The sequence below is a fragment of the Phasianus colchicus genome, chromosome 12 (genome assembly GCF_987193195.1).
Source record: "Phasianus colchicus chromosome 12, bPhaCol1.hap1.1, whole genome shotgun sequence".
Classification (NCBI taxonomy): Eukaryota; Metazoa; Chordata; class Aves; order Galliformes; family Phasianidae; genus Phasianus; species Phasianus colchicus.
Window position 1 is genome coordinate 11615786 of NC_143447.1, and position 24241 is coordinate 11640026.

The window sequence follows — 24241 nt, forward strand, 5'->3', positions numbered from 1 at the left end:
AACAACTATGCAGCACTGGGCTAATGCCAGCAGGCTGGGTAGCACCTTGCTCACATGGTGTGCTGCGAATATTAACAGTTCCATTACCCACAGATGTGTCTGTTGGGCCACGGTGCAGCACAGGAGGGAGAACAAAGAGCCAGGTACACAAACCATGCTCTAGGACTTCAGCAGTTCATAGCATCTTCTTCATCATGACACACACAGTGTGTCCCATGCACACTCCCAGCTTTCCCAGGAGCCAGCAGTGCTCCTCCCCACATGCATGCAGCCCATGGGATGTGCGGCTGCACAGGAGCATCTGGATCTCTCCTGGCTCCTTCATCCAGCAGGGCAGCGTGACTGCTGGGCTCCCATGTCAGCTGCTGAACAAGGATGTGGCTGAAGGAGGATGTGGCAGAGCTGAGCAGTTTCCATGGTCTCCATGGTTTCAGTTCTCTTCAGAAACAAATCCCCTCACATCATCTTTGAACACATCGCTCAGCTTCCCTGTAAGGCACAGTGCAAAGTGTGCTGCACTGGTCTGGGCTGCTGCATGCAGTAGAAACAGCACAGAATGTGGATGATGCAAGCGAGAGGCTTCAGCCATCAATAAAATTGAACCTGGTGCTCTAACAGAAGGACTGAGCATAAAGACAGCAGAGAACAGAAATAAGCCCCCAAATTTACTTTTTGTTCTGGCCCTGAAAATTCCTTCTTTAGCATTACATGGCAACTCAGCTATTCTGTTCTCTCATTGGATGGGCAGAAGGAAAATTATTTTCTTGCTCTTCACGATCGTTGTTATTCCATGCTGGTTTGAGGTCAAAACTATTACAAGATTCAGTGCAGATGGAGACATGTAAGTATATTGCCGGCTGCTTGAACCTCAGCTTGCATTCAGCCATTCATGCTCCTCCTGAGTTGCCTCCCATTGCCTCACTGAGCAGTGCTGCTCTCCAGAGCTGTATGAAGGCAGCAGACATTGCACACCTTCACACAGCAGCTCACAGCCTGCCACTGTTTCATTTTGCACAGAAATTCTTACTGTGCATTTTTACCGGTTATCTTTTTTGGAGGGGTAGATTTTAACTTACTTGTAAGGAGTGCACATTCTGCTTTAGTTCTCTGGCAGAATGCCCACATAATGCTTTTACACTGAATAGAGCCCTAAATGCTGATAAAACCCCAAAGCTGCTGTGCAGTCTGGTCCACGTTTTTCTTGGGAAGTAACAAAAGGAAGAGCCAAAGCAAACTGCTCTGTTTGTCAGAAAGCCGTGGTGAACCTGTGTTTGTCAGCCCAGCACGGCCGTAACACTTTTCTTTTAAAATAGTAAACAGAATTGTTGCTACCCCACAAGAACATCACAACAAAAAAATATGCCTTGGACACAGGCTGTTTTAAATATGTTCTCCCAATTGCAATAGTATCAGATGGCAGTAATTTTGGAGTAGATTTTGATCCCCTTATTTATGTTGGCAAGCAGTTGCCTCCACAAATAGATCCACCACCTCCCATGTTAGCAACTGATTGTCAGTGTGAGTAAAAAGATCAGAGTCCTTTATCCCACTTCAGTGTTCTGGCTGCAGCAGGAGCAAAAACCCAAACCTAACAGCACGCTTATTTAATTTCTAACAAATCTAGTCTTTTTCTAAGACAGTAAAATAATTCACCTCCAGAAAAGCATCCATGGGCATCCTTACACAAGCAGGCACCAACACAATGCCTCACTTATCAAGACAGTACCTGGACTAGCAAATAAAACAGTAAATGCCTCAAGAAAAGCAACCTCTATGTGCTGAGCTTAACAGTCAATACTTCCTTATAGGTTAGAGACCACAGTCAGGAGTCAGGGTCATCATATGGGCATCCAGAGCAGTGAAAGTAACAGTGATTGAGGAGGTCAGCTCTAACATCAGCCAGCCAAGAACCAAACACACAGGTCACAAGAGATTTACCTGCAGAATGTAAATATGTTGCCATGAACTCACTGATTTGTGAGCTAATGCTGCACCCTATAAAGAAAGCCATACAGAGCCATGGATCCCTTTCCATGGGAATAAACTGTTTATGGGGTGTTTTGGAAAAGCCAGCACCATTCACTGTCTAACAGCAGAGAGCTGTCACAGGGGTCTGTGTCTTGACTGAGCAAGCTGTGGGGTGGGCTGCCTTAACTTCAGGTATGGTTTGTTCACTAATAGTAGATAGTGAAACTTGGTATCTTTCTACTGAGGGAATAGGACAAACAGCACAGCCAGGGCAAGAGCCTGAGCTACAGGTGGTGGTGGTGGGTGCAGTTACAGCTGGGCCTGGGGCTGCCCACGTCTCAGAGGAGTGTCCATAGATCTCAAGGATGGGAGAGAAACTAAAAGAAAAGAAGAGATAAGGAAAGGCAGTTTTGTCAATCCCAGGGATAAAACAACATCATGAATTGATCCCTTGGAAAGTATGAAATTGGCTAAAAAAAATCATCATAGTGTTGGAAATACTTTTATTTGCTCTGAGCTTTGAGTCTTTAGGAGCCATCACTGCCATTTCTGAGCTTTCCTCTGCCCCCTGGAGGCCAGGCATTTCATTAACAAAGTGCAGGGGAAGGCGCTGCGGCCACTGTTTGGCTCCAGTTAAATCTTCAGGCAGATCCCCAGGATGCTGTGGGTACAGGTGTGCTGAGACACAGAGTTCCTCTGACCCGGAGAGGGGCACAGCCCGCAGCTGGAGGGCCAGGCCTTGCCAAACAACTGCTCCCTCGCCGTGAGGATGACCAGATCTGCTCACACTGCTCAGCCCCTGCGTGGGCAGCCCGGGGACGGCCGGGGCTCCACGTCCCCACAGCTGTGCAGCACCTCCCAGCCACCAGCCCCGGTGGGGTGACCAGCAGAGGGACGCAGATCTCGGCTCAAGACGCCCCAAACTCATCCTTTTCCTAGAATCACAGAATGGCCTGGGTTGAAAAGGACCACAATGATCATCCAGTTTCAACCCCCCTGCTACGTGCAGGGTCGCCAACCACCAGACCGGGCTGCCCAGAGCCACGTCCAGCCTGGCCTTGAATGCCTCCAGGGATCCACAACCTCCTTGGGCAACCTTTTCTTTCTTCTCTGCCTTACGGATTCTTTCTCCCAGACTTCTGCCTGCACCTCCGTCCATTTTCGCTTGCTCTTGGCGCCATCTGACGGTGGATGAGCCGGGCGGCTCGTGCTGCTACTGACACAGAACAGCAGGGCTTGGATTTGGGACTTTTCAGCCACTGAGTCCGTGACTGACCTAACTCAGCAAGCATTTGGTTCTTACACGGACAGCATGCCTGAAGTTCACAGCCATCCCTGACACTGCTACAAACCTGGGAAACAAAGCAAACCTTCTTAAACCTCTTGCCAGCTCACACAGCCACTACAGTCATTTTTTTCCACACAAACACCTCTTTGAGGACAGGAAGGCGCACGGTGTTCGCTGGCCAGAACACAGCCATGCACTGCACCCCCAGATGGTTCGAGGGAGGTGCTGGGCTGGCACAGCTGGGTCTCCTTGTACAGGGAGAATGGCAGAGTCCTGACCACAGGAGCCACACACCAAAGTCTTCATGAGGCAAAGAGCCACAAGCCTGATGCTTTGTACCTCGGAGAGACACAGAGACAAGAAGCTCCGGGAGGAGTCTTAAGCACAAGATGACAGCGGCTCCCCAGAGGCTGTATTTCCTGAGAAAGGGCTGAAGCTGAGCATGCAGCTGGGTGCTAAGCACCTCAGCAATGTCAGAAGGGAGCCTGTGCTGTCAGGCTCCCTCTCACACCTGGGAATCCACATCACTCAGCAGCTCTGGTGACAGCACAGCTCGGCTGCTGGCCACGTGGCAGAGCCTTGGCAGGGGAACCAGCCATGCAAGAACTGGTTCTGAGAGGAGCAGTAAGTGCTGGAGCACAGAGGCTTGTGTTGCTCCAAAGGCACAGAAATAGTTGTTAAAGGGATGATTAACCAATCCCCGTGCCAATACCCCACACTGCAGCTTTTCTCTCTTTTGCTGTGGTCGTGACAAAATACTGACACAAACACACAACTGACATAAACACACAAAGAGAGTGTCTGAAGCTGCATACAATGATGTGTACACTAGATATAATTAAATATATGTATATACACACGTTTTATATATACACACATTAAAAATTAAATATACATGCTATTGCATACAATAGATTGTACACCTCCATGGAAGGCCATAGCCCAGGGCATAGGGCAGGGTCTGCCCTAAAATCCGCAATATGCAGAGACTGTAAGGTGCACAGGAATTCTCATGAACTCTAAAGTCTGTGGGATGGAACAGCTTTTAAACAAGTATGAAAGGATAAGCAGACTCCCAGTGTTCAGTGAGGCAAAATGCATTGTGCTAACAGTCTGATTCTGCTCTCACATCAGTTTTGCATCATTGCAGCTCATGGTTTTCAGGAATTACTCTCAGCTGACATCCATGCAAGTGCTGGAACAAAAATAGTGCTTATAGCATCTTTTCTCATTCAATCATTTCACTAGGGCAAAATTTGGATTGGCTGGGGGGACCAGCCCCATGTTTCTGTTCTAGACACATTCTGGCTGCTGAAACACAATGCAAAGGATCTGCACGTGGTATGCACAGGTCATTGTGACACAATGCCTTTCACCCCTAACTTCAGAGCCTTCTGGGAGCAAATCGCATGTAAAGAGAATGATACTAATGAAAGATTACCCCTTCACTGGTTTTCTGCAAATCTGAAGAAGTGTTTCTTGTGTCATTGCCTGCGTCCCCAGCATCAGAGCTGCTCTTATTTTCTTCCTCTTTGCAGTCCTTATCATCTTCATCTCCAGGAGATTTCCGTGACTGCTTGGAGGATTTCTAAAATGATCAACAACAAAGTTATAAAGCAAAAACTGAGCTTCAGCCTTAGAAAGACACTTTTATAATGTATCTGCAATGCAGATCTGCCTGATCATGTGGTTCACTGTTCAAGGTGTATATTGGGAAGGATATGTGGGGTGAAAAGCAGTTGGAGTTACTGACATCAGTGAAGCAAAAAGATACTGTGTTCAACACAGGTTGGCAGCACAGCTGACTGTAAGACAGACACAGTAATAGGAGATGGGTATTAGTGTTGGGTCACCTGTAGGTTTTGTTAGTTAATGAAACAGATGGTGCCAGCTTGACAAAAGTTTTGATTAAACACAGAGATGTAAAATGAGAATAACATTAGCAGAACTGCTTTCCATATTTTTTAGTGCTGTCAGCTTTAATAAATTAACATTAAGGCCATGTGGAACCAATATATCTTTCCTGCTCCCTTTATGTTATGCAATTCTACAGTACAAAAGGATAAACTGTGGCATTAAGCCACCATTTTCCTAATCCTCTGTTTGCCCAGAGTCTTCTGCAGAGAAGATGTTGGACCAGACCTGAATTCCTAATGTAAAACACACAAAAGGGGTGAAATTACTTAAAAGACTTTGTTCAGCAGATGAACCACAAAAGCCCCTGCTCCTCCCCAAATTAAACCTGTATCATATTGTTTGCTTGCTTCTTTTCATTTCAATTATTTTTCACTTCCAGAAGAATAACATGAATGTGAATGAATGTGACTGCCAGGCTTTCAACAGTTTTTTAAGCAAAGGACAGATGTGGAGGTGGGCACAGAACTGGAAAAGAGACTACAACATTGCTCCCTTTCACACAGATGTCAAGAGAAGAATGCATTTCAACCTAAAGTTCACATTACACAGGTGATTACATTGGCCAGCCATTACAAGCCCTCTGTGACACACTACCCTCAGCTTTCTCATCTCTGCTGTTACTTAGATATTCACAGGGTAGGGCAAGCACTAAAATGAAAGTAATTAATTACCCTACTTCTTGCTTACAGAATTAGTTCTTAGAATCGCAGAGTCAAAGAATGGTTTGAGTTGGAAGGGACCCTTAAAGGCCATCTGGTCCAAATCCTCTGCACTGATCAGGTGCTCAGAGCCCCATCCTGCCTGACCTGGAGTGTCATCAGGGACAGAGCACCCACCACCTCTCTGGGCAACCTGAACAGCAATTCCTCACTCCCATTCTGTTGTTTACTGTACTGAAGTATTTTACAGACAGCTACAATGGGAGAAGCTGAGCACACCTGACCCTACGTTACCTTTTACCACAATTATTTGGGGCAGTCACACATCTCCAAGATGGGAGAAGTAAGCTTGAATTCTCCTAGACAAGGATCAAACCTCAGCTCACATTTTGCAAGATGCACAACTCTTAAAGCATTTAAATTGTTTCTTATGGGGAAATACCTCTCTAAATGTATCTAACTCCTCAACTCCTTGAAACATCTGAGAATTTCTGGCTAACTTTGAATGAATTTTCTTTCCAGCCTTTCTGAACTCTTTCCATATACCTTCTCAGAGCATAAGCACAAGAGTATTTCAACTGCTATCCCTCCAAGGCTGTCTCAAACAGGAAGAGCACTTTCCCTTGTCTTGGTTGAACACCATGGTAATGGAATTAAAATGCTAAAGAAGAAAGGACGGATTGCCACAAGGTGCATGATGTCTTGATTATAAATGCAAGTGGTTAACTATGGAAAAACTCAGATTACCTTTGAAGTGTAGGATTTTTTTCGTTTTGAGCCTGCTTTTTCATTCTTTCTTTTGCCTTTTCCATCCTCTTCTACCCGATCACCTTCTTCCTCACTGCTGGCATCTGCTGTATTTCCTCCTTCTCCCTCAGTTTCTGATGAGCTCTGTTGCTGAATTGCCTTTAAAGTAACAATAGTGACAGAATAACAATACTAATATAAATAACAAAAATATCACCACATTCTGTACTGTAACTGTTCTGAATTAACAGAAAGCCTTAGTAATAGAGAACTCACACTTTAATCGTTCTAGACAGGAAGAGCTCAGGATATTCTTGCAATTACCAAGAGAAAGGACTGTAAAGGCAGTTTTCTCAACCACCACTTGAAAATGGTTATTAGATACAGATCCTGGGATAGCACATTCTGAAGGATTTACACAGAAACTGATCTGATAACAGAAGTGCATGGCCTGGAGAATTCAGGGCTGTGGACAGACCTGGTGAGTTCTACTTTGGACAAAGCTATGGAAACCTCTAGCTTTTGGCTGAATAGGGGAGACTTATTCTGGAGAAAAGATGGCTGTTACAGGCTCCCCAAAGGGCAAGAAAAAGTATTAGGAAAAAGCAAACACTGACCAGAAGGCTGAGAGCTCTTTGACAGTCCATCTCCCACAGCCTATTCACTATATTTTTTTTAAATCCCCAAGTGTATGCAAAACATCTGCAGAGCTGAAAACATAAAACAGGAACACAGAGGGGCAGCAGCTTGTCTGCAGGTGGTCCATATCTCTGGTTTGTAAGGGTTTCTGCTAATAATGTAATAGGCGTTTGCTATCTTCTGGAGGTGATTTCTACCTTCAAAGGACCCCATTTTTTAATAAGAAAAGTTCTCTGGCTTTATACAGCCCACTGACTGCTCTCCTCCCTCTCCCCCCCTGCTGTGCTGACTTTTTCCTCCTGACATCCAACAGGGAGAGCTGTTGCACAGCAGCTACAGTCTGGGAACAGCAGCCCCAAACTGCCTTCTCACCCCTCACAACACAGACAGTGGTATCCTATGTGCTATATGTGACCAATGTAAAATTCAAAAGTGCCATGACCTCGAGGTCTGGGTAAAATGCACTAAACTTGATATAAAAATAAACAACAGAAAGAAGTTGTGGTTTTGGGGAGTAAATAAAACCTTCCATTTTTAATGCAGCTAAACATGCTGCAGAATCCTCCCCTTCCCTACCCCAGAATAGCAGAGAAAGCAAAGGGCTCTGCAGCACGATTAAAACTCAGTTTGTCACAGAGTGCAGGACTGCAGTTGTCTTTCTATTACTCCAATCACCAGCTGTGAAACTTTTTAGCTGCAGCAAAACCAGGCCATTCCATCATCACTCATACAACGTTTACACAGATAAGAAGTCTTCAAAGAAGAAAACAAGAAAGATAAGGAGAAATAGAAGTGAAACTCATTTACCTGATATCCAGTAAACTTTACTCCAGGGTTGTTTTCTATTTCCCACAGGCCTTCATTAAATCCTTTTCGTTTGTTCGACTTCCCAAACTTATCTTTGTATTCTTTATATGGGAAAAGGTCTTTGGGCCCCAGGAACGCACTGCATTTTAACAAAGGTAACACACAAAAAAGGACTTAGACTACTTCTGTTCAAATTAAAAACATTAACAGATAAACGTTTTTCTTACTCTTCTACTCATTCTCGTTTTTTGTTTTTCATTTTATTTATTCATCCATTTGTCTACCCACTGGCTTTAGGTTACTGCTGTGAGTCTGATTTCATGGACTGGCTCACCATCCCCACGTCTGATGTTGCAAAATCATGCTGTGTCTCTCTAGAAACAACTAAACTGAGTCTCATTTATTATATTAACTGCTGCTGGGAACTGGCACTCGAACAGTTTATGAAGGGGATTATATGACGTAATTGCCTGCAATAGCAAGGGACCAAACCTCCAATCCTATGTGTTACAATTCCAGAAAGGCCTAAAAATAATATCGTATGAAAAGAGAAAGCATTTAAGGAATGCCTAGAACTCAGGGGCAAAACCATACCCCTCGTACTACTGGACAGAAAAAGCAGAGGAGTTTATCATCAGCAGCACTGCCAGTAAGCCTGGCAGCTTCTTCCATGGAATAAGCCCCCCACGTGCTAGGTTCTGCACAAACACAATAAAAATGTTCTCTTTCCCAAAAATCTTATAATTTTGTATAAGAAGAAACAATGGGTGAGTATAGGCAGATGAGTAATACAAGGAAACAATGAGACACACAGGGTGCTTGTGGCCAAATTGTTTTTCAGACAGCACAGCAAAGGAAGAGTTTGTGCCCTGCTGCTCCATGTCAGCTACATGCTGTACCAACTAATCTTTGGTACAGATGCCACAATGCAGGTAAAAAACAAAGAGAATGGTCATTTATCCTACTTTGCTTAATTTACAGCACAATTCTAAGTTCTTGTATAAATCTGAAGAAAGTACCATTTTCTTTCCATTGACTCTCTGTATCTGGTCCTTCCTGCACTCTGTATTGCAGTACAAGGAGAGCTAATCACAGATCTGTAGGGGCTGGAAGGGACCTCTAGAGATCATTGAGTCCAGCCCCCCTGCAAAGCAGGCCCCTAACCATAAGTTACATTAAAAACAGTGAAGTTAAAAACATAACACAATACTTCATTCCCACATGGAAGATTTCATGTCACCAATGATCAGAGCTGAAGAAGTGACACTGTCCTACACTATAATCACTGTCCTACTTTCCTGATGATCTCAATAATTGCAGCTAACTCTGTGCTCTCTGTTAGAGCAGGGTCTGGGAGCCCACCCCTCACAACTCAGTTATCCTCCTAACAACCTGAGTGCAGAAGCTGCCCTTTTGTACAGGTGGGCTTCTGAGTTGCAGCTATCTGCCCAACATCAACAAGAACAAACACTTCTAACACAAATAACAAAGAGAAACCTTAGGAAACTTTCCATAACTTACCTTAATTTCTCTCAACAGTAACGTTTGGAAATATTTATGCAGTCTTATGTGTGATTCCATGTATAGTGAACACTGAAAATTTGTCCACGTCTTTGAAATGCATTCATTGCCATGGGAGTGTGTAACAAGTTCCTACTGCTCAGTTATAAAACTCATGAGCTGCGGCCTACAGTTCATTATTAACAGTAAGGCTTCCTCGATTACTACAGTAATAACTACAAAATGCTTTCCAGTTTCAGATGCTGCAGTAAGATCACAGACTACTGAACTACAAAACAAAAGAGATTAGCAGTTTGGGGCTCATTCATTCAGAATAACAGCAGTCTGATTTTTTTTCTTGAGAACCATTTTGAGGAAAAAAGTTTAAGATTTCATTTTGGTTTCTGATTTCAAGGCATCAACAGTTTATTTATTGTTTATCTTCTTAGATAACCTCATGATAGCAGTAGTACATTACAACATATAAAAACATCAGATTGTTTCATTACAGCAGCAGCAGGAAATATTTTAACTAGAAGCTATTTTGATTTTGATTATGCAGAAACTATCCTTAAGGGTCTTAAAAATGAAACATGATGCATGAGCTGGGGACCTTGTTATGTTATGGAATATCTGTAAAACTCAGAAGAAAACAAAAGCATTGAATATAACTTCAAACCTCTATAACTGAATTTAAAATGTGATCAGAATTTCATTTTTTCATGTATCTTTTCCTAAAAATTTCCAAAAAGCAAGTAGAAAAGCTTTAAAATGTAAATATTACATGCCAAATGGAAATGGCAATTTTTTAAAAACTAGCTCAGACACTGTGTAAAATAGACTAGAGGCTGACAAGGCGAAACTCTGTACTTTGTAGCAATTACTATGAGACCTAACTTCCCCTCTCTGTTCTGATCCCTTTCTCTCCCTACGAGGTCAGCCAGCTCTGTTCTTCCAGCACTTGTGAGAGCTCCATCCCACAATATCCCCAGCACAAAACTCAAAGGAATGCATATATTTCAAAGCTATGTGAGGATTGCGTGAGACTCTGGGGTCTGCTTCCTTTCATTTTACTGAGTTCTCATCCAGGGCAGGAACCCGAACGTGTCTGAATACAACAGCCTGATCTCTGCTATCATGTACACCTACCTTCAGGTTTCACTCTGGTAAGTTAACACAAACCAGCTAGGCTCGTACCACCTATCTCTAGTCTTCCAATGGCTTCAGTTAGGATTTGTTCCAATCAACTTCAGCTGAAGTAGGTGACATTCTCAATGGAAAATACCTTGTTTGTTCACTTACGTTTCATGAGTCCCAAAAAAAAAGATGGGGTATTTATTTGCTGGAGGCTTCACAGCTCCTTCAGGGAGTTCATCAATCTGTGAGACAGAAATGGACACAGCGTTACTACCAACTGTAGGATCTCGTGGCAGAGCCCCTGGCCAGCTGTGACAGAAGCACTTTGGAGAGACACCAGAAGACCAACGGGCAGACAAAGTTTTGATGATTTCGTAAGCATCGCAATACATGAAGGTGATAAAACCAAGTCTGCTTAATTTAACTGTTAAACTTGGATACTGCCTTCTAAAAGGCACAGAAGCCTGGAGGATAATTTGTCTGTCTCACAGGGTTACCTAAACAACTCCTACAGCAAGTGGGGAACAAATGGCATCTCTGAGACTCTGGAGCAACAACACCAGCCCACCTCACGCTGGTGGTGATGGCGGCACCTGGTGTGGAACACAGTGCACATCAGGGAAGAGGCCCCGGCACTCTCCTTTGCCTGGAGCCCTAATGCCTGCTTTTGGCCATTCCCCTGCCCCTCCATCTTATCCAGCTCAAAGTTTACAGTATCCTGCAACAGAGCAGCAGAGCCCAGGTGCCTATCCACACAAACCAGAAACACAGTGCAGCTTCAAATAACACAGGGCCCAACAGTGGGCATAGTGGTGATGGGTTGATTGTTGGTATGGATGATCTTAGTAGACTTTCCAACCTTAATGATTCTGTGATTCGATAATCTGGGAGATTTTTTCCAACCTTGATGACTCTAAGACAGTCTTACCAGAACCCTGTCTTACCAGAAATGATGCTTCTGGGCATTTGTGAGCATCTAAAATGAAGTACCCAGAGAACTCTGGTTAAGAAGTGAGAGCCCAATGAATCTAAAAATCTATAGGGCAACACTATAGAGCAGGTGAGTGGCTTGCTGCCTGCATCTTAAACAATTCAATCTGAACTTAAGCATACAGAATCCTGCCAAATGTCACTGGGACTGAAAGCAAGGTGCTGACATACCACTGCCATAAGAAATCTGCTCTTCAGTGCAGCCAAGAGAAGCAACCTGCCTGTTTTCACTCAGGAGGCCAGGCCCACATGTGCTTTTCTTCTCTATTCCAGCTGAAGGACCCCAAACACTGAATTCTTGTTGATTAATAAACACCAGATTGTTTTCAAAGGATGTTCTCCTTCACTGTAAAGCATGTGGTGGCTATGCAACTCTCTGAGCACTGACACTAATTCAGGTCCTTTTGGTCTTGCTAAAAGAACACCAGCGGGGGACAGAGAAACCAGAGCCTCGTTTGGAACATCACAGAGCTCCTCTCTGCAACAGGAATGGGTGCTCATCTTCTAGGCCTAAGTGGAGCATTCTCTGAAATTATGCATAAACTGGAGGATGGATGAGACCTCCACACACCATGCCCTGCAGCCAGGGGCATAGCAGTGCAGGCTGCAGCACTGTGCTGGCACCCTTCTCTTATTTAACACAGCTAATGAATTGATAAATAAAAGGAGAACATGGCACTCATATGCACACAGAGGGAAGATACACACTGTTGGAAGGTGGAGGCTCGCATTCAGTTCTTATTAAGCTGCATGCAAGAAGGCACACAAACAACACAACAGGCTGTTGGAGGGCCTCTTCATCACCAGCAATATACAGGAAAAAGATTGCCGAAGATATTTTTCCAGAACTCATTATTTTCTGACATTCACTATTTGTTTTTAAGTAAGTGCCCATAATGTGATTATTAGTTCAATAATTCATGACTTAAATACAGTTATTAGACTGTAACAGCGAGAGAAAGTATGAAGGGGAAAACACTGCAACTCACTTTACAAACTGATAGCAAGGCAGGGAGATAATACATCTCACTCCACAACACATCATATGCTGCTCAGTGCTACGCTTTGGAGCAACAAAGGCTGTGCTGGCAGTCTACCAAGCTCTGGGGTAATATACCTTGAATGCCCGAGCACCACAGCCATCCTCCTCTGTGTGGTGACAAGGATGATATCCAGAGACAGACAAGAGCCCAGAAAAATGTGGGCTCCTGTGACTGAGACATACAACGTCTGCTGGGACAAGACAGGGGATCTCTTTGGTTGCCTGAAATGTGGAGCCAGCTCCGGGCTGCATTGCAGAAGAGCACAGTCCAGTTACTGCCTCAGCCCTTTAAGGCTTTCTCAGGAAATAAAGCTAGCAGCTGTAAATGATCAGTAATGCGGAGGAATGAAGACATGCTTAGCAGCGAATGCTGACCAGAAGGGAACAGAGATCTTACATCACACATCGTGCTGCACTACAAGGCAGTAAGGATCTTCTCCTAAGCAGCATCCCAGGGCAGTTAAGCCCCTTGTCACATCCCCAGCAACTCACACTGCTGGCTAAGGAGCAGCACCTGACAGGGTAAGGGAGGCACACACATCTGTCACACACCTCTCACCTGCTCCCCATGTCACAGCATAGTCCTGTGTTCATCTGAGTGCCCTTCTGACTGTGTATCACTGCAGGGAGCCGTAAGAAACTTTTCATAGCTCGTGGAAGTTGGCATACACATACATACACGGTATCAATCTGCAGGAAACAGCTCAAGGACAGGCTGCTAATGCTCTCACTTAAATGTTTGACTGTGCAGCTGAGGTCAGGACTTCTCATGCTTTTGCTGGTTTTGCCTTGAGACCTCCACCTCTCAGGCTTCTCTCTCTTGCACTATAATGGGGCCAAATACGAAGCAGTGGCAATGTCTTACAGCCATTTACATCTGTGACAAAAACACCAGGGAATCTAGAGAAGGACGAGACCCTCTCTGCCATTCAGGAAGACCTCTTCCACCAACTGTAAATGAGGGAGCAGGAGGTGCAAGCTTTGTGCACTTTCTCTGTTCCCAGCACCCCTCCTCAGCCCCCTGTGAATGACAAGGCTCTAAGTGCTTATTTAGCTGCAGAACAGCCCCAGCACTCCTTGGTGATTGCTGCCGTTTTGTCGTAATGGAAAGCAAGCAGTACAAGCAACCATACTGCAGCCCCCTGCTGCTGCACTCGGTCACAAATTATTCCCATCCTACCAGATGCTTTGGTTAAATATGCTGAAGATTTGGAGCTGATATTTTTCCCCATATCAGCAAGATCAAAGGCAGGGAGGGAGGGAGGGAGGGAGAGAAAGAGCGCGGGTGTGTGAGCGCACGGGTGAGGGAGGCATCGCTGCTTGGAACCGGGAACAAAAGAGATGAGTGCACCCGTGCTGGGGCACAGTGCTGTAGTCACAGAAACCTCCCTAACGACTCCACCATCGGTCTACCAGGCTGCTGCTGCATTTTGCTGCTGGAAGGAAGCAAACATTCTATAACCCGCATCCAAAGAGCAGAGCAGTGGGCTGCAGCTCACTGCCACGGGTGTGGGGAGAGCAGCGCATGGCGTGCAAATCTGATACGTGCAGCAGCATCAGGGGCAGCCACTTTCATTATGGCTAAAATTAATGCAGGTGGTTTCAGATTTCAAGTTTTATCCTCTTTCCTCCCATTGCTGTCATCTGCTTAATGAATCACAATCGCTTTCTTTTTGCACAGCCTCAGCAGAGCTGCACTTCCCAACGTTTGCTTGCCAACCAAGCAGCAGAGCTTTAAAGATGTAACTGTGCTTTTTCATTCGGTAAACAAATGCCAGGCTTCTAGGGTCAGGAATGCTGAACAGAAAATGCAGCCTGAACCTCTCAGCCCAGGGCAGGGCTTTATGAAATGGTGTTGCTAGGGGCTACCAGCATGGAAGCAAGAAATCTGCCTGCCTACATTGTGGTGTGCAGGTTAGGATGTATAAGCAGATTGAATACGCTGCTCTCGGCGGTGCTGACTAATTGCTGACCTCTCAGGTAGTGCTCCCAGCCTGGATTCAGCAGTCCTCCCATTGCTCACACCGGTTCAGGAGCAGAAGGGCTCAGCCCGGGGGCACAGACCACAGCTGCAGCCCCACAGCCCCAGCTCTGAGCTGCCCCCCGGGAACAGCATGGCTCCCTGTCCACAAACCATCCCCTGCAGGACGAGGCAGGCAGATCTGCTCCCTGGGAGGGCTGGTGTGGGAGCAGAGGTGGCTGCAGCCCCTCCTGGGTGTTCTGCTCTGCATTTGCATTCCCTGCAAAATGGGAAACATGTCTCTCTGTCAGAGCTGCAAGCCCTGTCTGTGTGCCTACATAAAGCAGCTTCCTGCAGAGGCTTACGTTACTGCGGCAGTCAAGGCAGAGGCAGTCCTGCCCAGCACAGCAAAGGGCATCCCAGGTCCGTCCCATCGCTCCAAGGGACAGCAGGGCTGCCCAAAACCCCTGTGCTGCAGATATGAACTCCAGTCTGTCAGGGTGACTCCTGGACCAGAACAGTTCCCAGATCGTGATCCATTATGTTCCAACACAAAAGCCATACAGTATGCAAAAATATCTACCAGGTCCACATGCACAAACAAGAAAGCTTTACTGTGGCATGCAGAGATGCTTATGTGGGTACTGCAAGCACAAGAACAAGTCCTTTTCTTTTGCAAAAGGAGAGAACTTAAAACTGCAGAGCAGTAATCACTGATTGTTTTGACAAGGCTGTAAATGCCTTTGATTGGCAAAAGTACACAGAAGCATTGCAGAGATCTGTATCTCCCACTGAAATCTCTGGAGTCCCCGCACAGCAGTCAAGCAAGGGCCTATAGTATTTTTGCTGGAAAGTGGTTCGAGCTGCTCACTATTGCCCAACACATGCAAGCAGCTTGATCTTCTGCAGTTAGCTTATTAGCATAGCTCTAAATGGATAAGAGCAATACTCTTCAGAATACATTATTATAATAGAATATTTTGTGTTTCAACAATGTGTCGTTTTTATTCACGTGGATTTAATACACTTCTTAGCAGCTGATGCTACTGGGAGTCAGCAGCACAGCAATATCTTTTCTAAACCATTGTTTAAAATACTGCTCAGTAAAAATGTAAAAAATACTTTTTTCCCCCCAAAGGATCCTAAAATTTAAATAATCACAATGATAATTAAAAATATATATAACCCAACCTTCTCCAACCTTAAAATTGGGACTCAAATTTTGTAGTATTGAACCGAACAAAGATCCAACTAGATCTGGTTGGAGACTGCAGAATTTTGCTCTCCTTTCTCAGGACTACATGGTATTTGAAGCAGAGCACAGCTCTCTCCCTGACGCACATCACATACTAGAACTCCCAGTGCAGAGTGCTGGCATATGCACTTTTTCACCCATTAAAAGAGATAACCCTGTGAAGGGTGAGACTAGAAGCAGAATCTAGCTTAATAAGGTGGAATTGCACAGCTACAAAAGCAAAGAATTAAGAAAGTCTCTGGGCATGGAAGAGTGCCACCAGCAAAAACAAAAAGCAAAACAAGATTAAAAACAGCAGAGCATACTTTTGAGCACTGCTGAAAATGGCTGAAGGGGATCCTGAGACAGCCAGAAATGACGATATAAAGACATCAATCCTTTTTTTCTGTGCATGCTCAGGACCTCAACGAGATAGAAGACAATGAAGGGTTAGTTGGAGCCCAAACAATGCTGGCAGGCAGTGTCTCGCTAGCAAAAAATGAGCAATCCTGCAGCTGAGTTCTGCCCCTTTACATTCCTAATTATCAGCATATTTTTAAGACAGAAAGTTGAAACACTTTCAGCAGAGCAGCTTTCATCTTCAGTATGAAAATGGGGCCAAAGCTTAGTTCTGCATGACTAGTACCTGGACTCACAGCTTTGTAGGTAACAGCTGCGTTGGTGTGATTCAAGGCCTCCACGAGCTTCCAGAGCTGGAGCACAGGGATGCTGGAGGCTCAGCAGATACAAAGCCTCCACCAACAGCCTCTGGGATGACCTTGGCCACGCTGCTGCTCTCCTTTACTCATTACACATGGGGACAATGGCATTTACTAACAAGCACCCGAGGCCCACCAATGAGAAGCCAGGTGTTGCCAGGAGAAGACACTTTCAGCAGGGTCAGATGAGGATTTCAGGTCACCAAGCTGTAATCCTCTCAGTGCCCACACACCAAAGTTAGGCTATTGCAAAACTGCTCCATTTTCTCCAAAGGAAATGTTTCCCTGCCACTTGTAGTGAAGCAACAGTGCTAACACTGGGAGTTTTTTTTTTTTCCTCCAGTCTGTTTCCTAAGGAAGTGAAAGGATGTGATCACACAATTATCAGCCAGGTTCTTACCCTTAATAACTCCAGCCAAGTTGGCCTTTTCTCTTCTGTCTAATGTGGCCAAAGGGTTACTAGGAGTCCCCATGTTTTGTGACAAACAGGCTGTCCATCAGAGAACAGACAGACAAGCAGTGGATGTGCTGAGAGGCAGCTTGCAGAGCAAACTGAGCCGCAGCACAAGCCAGCAGGGAACCCACACAAAGGTGTGCCAGAGAAAAGTGATCTTCTTAAGTTTCATGGCTCACAAAATTACTTTTTACTTGTGAAGAGGTGGTGAGAGGCTGTTCGTTTCTAACACTGCCAGTCCTGGGGCACGTTGCATTTACTTCTGATTACCTTTAAGTATAAACACAGTGAAGTCTGATTCTCCTTTGAATTATCCCTGTTATCAAACTAGTCTGCAACATGCATCCACCTGAGCAAATCTCTGGAGTCCACCAACTCCTCACTGTAGTGCTTTCTGATGACAACACTTAGTTATTCTACTTTATCATCTTACTACAAATATTTTTGTCTTGAAATATTAAAAGATTGCAAGAAATGAACATACAATAACGTGTTTGGAAGACAAACAGCAAATAAAAACTAATTTAGCAGTCAAGACACAACAAATGAGAACTGTCAGGGCTGAATGCAAACAAACACCAAATTTTTCTCTTGCCTCTCTCTCCTAGTAAGCCAAAGGGCCATGAACATCACATCATTTCCATCCCCTAAGTGTCCAATACACCCTGCCTCATCACATCAGATCTGCAGGAAGGAGCAAATGAACAATGCTTTCAGAACACTTGAGGCTGAGGAATATTTTTAGGCCTTCAAAATGTACGCTGGAGTTTTACTATTTCATTCATGTTCGTTGTTTTAAGGAAAAACATGCTGTTAGTGAGATAGGACATTTTGCCCAGTCAGTTTGATCAGAACCTTTCCAACCAGACAGCACACCCAGAGCACTGACTTCTGCTTAGATAACTCAACCAAGTTTTGTACTCAAAGCCCATTGGCTAAACCTGCCCAATGCTCTGTACTTCCCTGTCCAAGTTGCTACTGAAAGAAGTGTTGCTGGTCCTTACAATCACTTTGGCAGCTTAAAGACAAAAGGTAAGCACCTTTCTGAAGGGCTGCAATCTCCCCAACTCAGCTGGCTGTGCTTACTATTTTTTTTCCAGTGCAAAGCACTTCCCCAAAGACTCAGTTAAAAAGGATGGAATGGCACAAATTTCAGGCTGAAGAATACTGCTAGCTCAGGTGCAAGACCTGACCCAGCTTCCCACAAAGTACACAAAGCCTTGTTGACACTACAGCTCGTGTTTAAAATTCTTTTGAGTAAGGAAATGTGACTGATGGAAACTGAAGGTACAAACCCATAGTTTACAGGGGGTGGACACAAAGATCTGAGAGACAAAGAAGAGAACAGCCTGACTCACCTGCTGCAGTGAGGTGCCGGTTTGGGTACCTACAAGGTTGCAGCCACCTGGGCCTCTGGGAACAGCAAACCTTTCTCCTCTAGGAGGAGGAGGTTTTGTTAGCTGTAGGCACAGCTAATGAGTGTAGATAACATCAGGGGACTGCAGCAATCTTTGTTGCTGTGATCCTCCAGCAGTATGAAGGTCTGAGTCTGGATTTTGGGGCTATGGGATGAACAGCAATCACCAAATACCATTGGCATCCAGGTCCAATTATTTTGTTGTGCAAATCACATATACAACAACATGCAGTCAGTCTATGGGGAATGAGAAACCATGAAAACTAACTGCAAGCCAATGAAACAGAAATCTGCAATCACTTTTCATTCAAAGTCAGGCTTTCTTGTTAACTGTTGACAAACTGCAGATCTGTACCTACAGAAAAGCAAGAGTACACAGCCTTAGATCACTGTAAACTGAGCAACTGTCCACAAATAGCTGTTTTCATTGCTGCCCCAGCTTCCACTGTGGCACAACCTGACCGATGCAGCTGGCACATTGTTTTGCTAAGGTGCAACTCCTGCCACACGGTCACTGAAAGCCCTGCTTTGTTTGACAAGATCCACACATTCAGAGTGGTCTCCATGGAGCAGTCAGACCCCACCTGGGTGTATTACCTGGGCTTCCCTTGATCCCCCTGCTGTCACTGCAGCATCAGATACGTTCTCTGCAAAGACCCTCCGACTCACTTAAACTCTCAGGAATGTTAATCTGTCTGCCTGAAGAGAGTTAGGAATGAGTTTTTCCAGGCCAAGTCATACTCCTTTCACCTGCCTGTTTTCCGTGCCCACAACCTCCAGATGATAGCCCTCATTCAGCCTTGATCAAAACGTTACATTGCTTAAATTTACTTAGATATAGCTGAAAAAAGTAACAACTGTATTTATCAAAACAAATACTTACCTCAAAACAAAACAACCTCAAGCAATGACTTACAGGAATGAAACCCCTTATATAAAATATTTAAAGCACTCCAAACTGTACACATGAACTTAGGCATTTAAATCCTAATTACTAAACCATGTTAGAAAAAAAAAAAAATCACTCAAATGTAATAATAAAATGAAGATGATGTATGTTTTAGAGTTGTAAATGACATTAGCATCAGAGACAAGTGGAATAGATCAGCACGACAGCAGCCAGAGCTAGGGTGGCTCACCCACTATTCTAAAAATACACTTATTAAATAAGTTCAGATCAGAAACACAACGTAAAGGTTTTAATTAAGTGAGTACTCAGATTTAGGCTTTAATTTATCAGTTTTCAACACAGGCTTGGAGTTGCCTACATGTCTAGGTGCATGTAGGATGAAGACTGATTAGTACCATGCTTTCTTTCTATCCAATGAGTTAAGCTGTACTTGTTTATGTAACTATTTTGTGTTACCTTTCAGTAACTACTGGAATGTGGTGCACCCATGAACTCAAGCTATCTACAAAACCCAGCAGCTCAGCTCAGTTGTGTTACAGAGTGCACTCCAGACACAGCTTTCTTCCCAAACCACCATATTTTAAATCAGGTTACCATTTTGTTTTACCAAGCAGCTATAAAGAAACAACGTATTTTGGACTCACCTTGGGTGAGCAACTAGGAAAAGGCAATTACACAGCAGAGAGAACTTAATGAATGAGATGTATATCTGGACCCAGGAAGGACATCCAGGAGCACCAAACGTACAGATTTATCCTAGGATTCAGATAGTGTTTACATACAGCCCTACAAATTAACGCTCTCCAACTGTACAACTTTCAGTCAATATTCAAAATTTCGATTTGAACTGTTGCTTGCTTTTACTCCTGTAATGCTATAATGGGATAGAAAGTACTGCAGTGATAGCAGGGTGGCTGCAGCAAATAAGAACAAGCCCCAGTGCAGCAGCTGCAGGAATGAAGGAAAAGAGCTGCTTACCCTTAGAAGGCCTGATGTAGGCAGGGATCTCTAGCAAGAGATACCTTCACCTCCCCCGCCAAGCCTTAAATGAGGTCTGGGAAGGGTGGCTGCACTCCTTCCAGTCACTCAGCTGCATTGCATTGCATTGCATGCACCTGAGCTCCCCTGGGTTGGCCCTGCCTTCCCACCAGGTGCTCAATCACTACTTCAGGCCATGACTTAGCATTTCGACTTCAACTTCTTAATGCATTGGTGATGGCACGTGACACGTCCAAGCCATCTTTCTCAACCACAGCTGTAGCTCTTACTGCTCGTACTTTTCATCCTACAGACCCCAGCTCCACCTCACATGATGGCAGTCCCTTCCAGCCGACCTGTCCTGCATGCAGAGGACTCTGGGTGTGGAGCCAGCTCTGACATTCCTGTTATGACACCAGGTCAAGTGCATTGCCACCTCTGACAAACAAGTAAACCAACACTCCATCTAGCAGCAAGTGTTTCAGGAGAAGGAAAAGCTCCTCATTAAAAAATCGCTCCCCTTGCTCCCACATCTGCTGAGGAAGCTGGTATTCTTAACATATTGCCACTAAAATCTTTATTATTATGAGCTTCTAGAAATGTAACAGTGAGGAGCTTGATCTTGCAGCACAGCTGGGCACGCAGTTTGGCAGCACAAACAAAGCCTTTGCCTTTGTGTGATCAGGTCCCATCCAGCACAATAACATGGCAATTATACACACAGGTGAATCCATTCATTTGTAAGGCAGGAGATGGCATAAAACATCTTGCATTAGATAAGGAAAAACATTCACAGCATTTTAATGCTCAGAGCCCTGTCTGACAACTGTGTCTTCTCTTATCGGTGTTCATCTCTTAACCTGGAACTCTCATCATTTCACCAGAAGCACAACTGAAAAAGCTGTGCAGAAAACTGACCTGCTCCCTTAATGACTTCAGAAAGCTGCAAAGCAGAGCCTCTCAAACAAACACGGAGAAAACAAAATATTAACAGACAGGACAGGCTTATTACAGGTGACATATTGCTGCACACATTAAAATTCTAGCCACGAGGCTTAATAACTTTATGCTACCTTCCTCTAAAGGCTGCGACAGAAATACTGAGTGTGACAAAGAAAAATAAAGCTCGCACAAGAAGAAGATTTTGAAAAATAACTCCTGATAAAAAGCAGCAAAAGGGAATACCTGAGAACATGAACATATGTGAGTCACCTGATCCAAGCTCCATATGAAAGGCATTATCTGTGGAGTTTGGTGCACTGCTAATATCTTACAAAAGCCCTGGTATTTGGAGAGGCACTGCAGTAAGGAATGTCATCTTTTATTTTTTTTTCCCTCATTGAGATGAATGCCTGCCTTCCCCCCCCCGGGCGATGGTGTTTCTGCAGGCAGGGCACCACACATGTAAGTGGTTTTATTGAAATCAAGGGATCTTTATGCAGTTGAACTTTTCAGCTTGCTTTGGGACACCGTCTTTCGAGGGCACAACTATTGGGAAAAGCATTTCCCTTCTGCTATTCTGTAGCAACCAGAGCAGCAACCCTCCAGCCATGCAGCTGGTTCTGCATGAGGCTGCTCCTGAAACAGTCATCACTAGTGTGAGCTGGGCTGAGAACAGGAGGTTCTGGCATGGTGCTAAGCTACAGTAACCTCTGCGGTACAAACACTTCCACATGCAGCTAATCCCGAGTGAATGCTGCCTCATTGGATCCCAGACAATACTGTCTCATGAAATCCTTGCAGAAATACAAATGTACATGGAGTCAGGTGGAAAGAGGGACACCTGGGCTGAAAACCAGAGAGCAACTGATCAGCTTAAGCAAACAACAAGATGCCACGATAGCAGGGCACAGTGCCTGACATGAGCTGCCTTGCTAGGGTTGCCCAGATCCGTCCCCATGCTCTGGAGGAGGCACTGCAGGGCAGCAGGGTGGGAGCTTCGCAGTACCTCAAAGGTAATCTCATGCTCATGTGTGTGCCTGTGTGTGCGGGTACAAACATGCTGCTACTGCCCCAAAAACAGTGACAGTAAAACAGATGTGACAAGTGGCTCGGAGCGCTGGGTCTGTGAGAAACGTGAGCTGCAAGCAAACCAAAGCTTAGTTTGCAAAAGGAAAAAGCAAACACATCTGGGAAAAAGGACTGGCAGCCTAAGAGAGAGAAAGCTGGAAGCAGAGATACTACAGGAAGTCAAGAGTGGACCACAAGTTACACTCAAACAGCCAATGTGCTGCAGAGGTCAGGGCAGGGTGCAGAAATCCCCATATGCAAACACGCATCCTGCCAGAGCGGGCAGACACCCGCTGTGCGACCGCACCCAGGAGAGCGGTTTCGGCAGGACGGCCTCGAAGGCTGCTGAAAGCTGAAGGGAGTGCATGATGCACACACATCTAGGTGCCAGCACACGCCACAACAGCAATCAGCCAGGCTGAGGGGACTGACGCAGTGCTTAGCAATAACTGACACCCCAGGAATAAGGCCGTGCACGGGCACCTTGCCTCTACCCCTCTGCACTCAGACACTGCATAGGGCAGCCTCCACTACAGCTGCTTGACAAGAGGAAGGATGCAAAGCCCAACCTGAGGCACAGGGCTCTGCTTCCTGCTGTCACCTGACGGCAGGCCTGTCACACAGCCTAATTTACATGCCACTTGATCAGGGCTTCCTTCCCCCCCGTCCCACGGAAGATACTGATACGTGCTGTGGGAAAGGTAAACCGTTATGTGCCCGACACCTAACGCTCTCCCATGGAAGACGAGCAACCGAACAACAGGTTACAGACATGGGGAACCGCCACACTTGGTTGGTTTGTTCTTTCAGAGGTACCAGCCTGTCCTCCTGCATTCATAGAAGGGCTGATTCACAGAAGCCATTCACAGAGGCTCGAGCACTGCACAGTGTAAGATTTGTGGAGACGAAGAGAAATTGGCAAAAATAAAAAAAGAAAAAAGAGCTGCTTGAATCTAATGACTTTCTAAGCAGAAGGCATAAATCAATCAGGAGAAGGACTGGAAGATCAGAACTGTTCGTTGCTGTGATCACATTTGTTCCTCCATTTGCATATTCCTGCTTCTCCAACCTGGACTGACAGTTTTAGTTCTCTCAAAAGCAGCTCCACAGGCAGAGCTTCCCAAGCCCAAAGAGTACAAAGTTACTGACTTCTAAGGATACTCTGTTTGCTAGCTGACCTGGGTGACATGGCAGTGATCCTGGAGGGTCCCTACACAACCTGGAACCCTTCCCCTCCTCCCCAACCCTAACCCTGCTGCATGCAGGATGCTTCATTAATTGACAGTCTTACAGAAATTCTTTGGCGTATGATATTCCTTGCCCTGCTTTCCCTCTTTTGTTACATGATGCCTTCTATTCAAACAGCCAAACCAAAGCTGGCAAACGGTCTCTCTAGGTTTTTTACATGTTGCTGCGAGGCAAAATAAACAGTTGTTTCCAGTTCACATTTTCAGGGCTACAGATGTATGTTAATTATCCTCTCAGCCTACTAATGAAAAGCTGAAAGGGATTTAAATGTGTTTTTCTCAGGCGGACCCCAAAGTCTGTGGACACCTGGTCCCCTCCAGCTGTGGGCTTCACGCTACCCAGAGCGAGGTACGAGGTCTCCTCCTTTCATGTTGACTTTGAAGGCATTTTAAGATTTCAGCAGGGCTTTACAAAAGGCCATGAGATGGGGATTAAATCTTGCTGAAATCCAAGAACTTCATGTGTTTTTTTTTAGTGCAGCAAAGATACAGCATGGGCTGACCTGAGAGCATCTGAAGGATAGGGCACTTCAGAATGGGGCAACAGGAACTATACCGTAACATGGGACATTCATTCATCCATTAAAATGCTGCAGAATTTAATAAAAGTCCCATCTT

General features: G+C 45.1%; 1 protein-coding gene across 1 annotated transcript in view; it reads right to left on the bottom strand.

Moving 5' to 3' along the window:
- The window catches only part of HDGFL3 (HDGF like 3), a 34876-nt gene that overhangs the window by 2862 nt on the left and 7773 nt on the right, over positions 1–24241 (bottom strand). The window contains exons 2-5 of the mRNA XM_031587691.2: positions 10828–10904; positions 8026–8164; positions 6580–6738; positions 4698–4844 (exon numbers count right to left, since the gene is read on the bottom strand). Coding sequence (XP_031443551.1) covers positions 4698–4844; positions 6580–6738; positions 8026–8164; positions 10828–10904 — 522 coding nt within the window. The remainder of the gene's footprint in view (positions 1–4697; positions 4845–6579; positions 6739–8025; positions 8165–10827; positions 10905–24241) is intronic.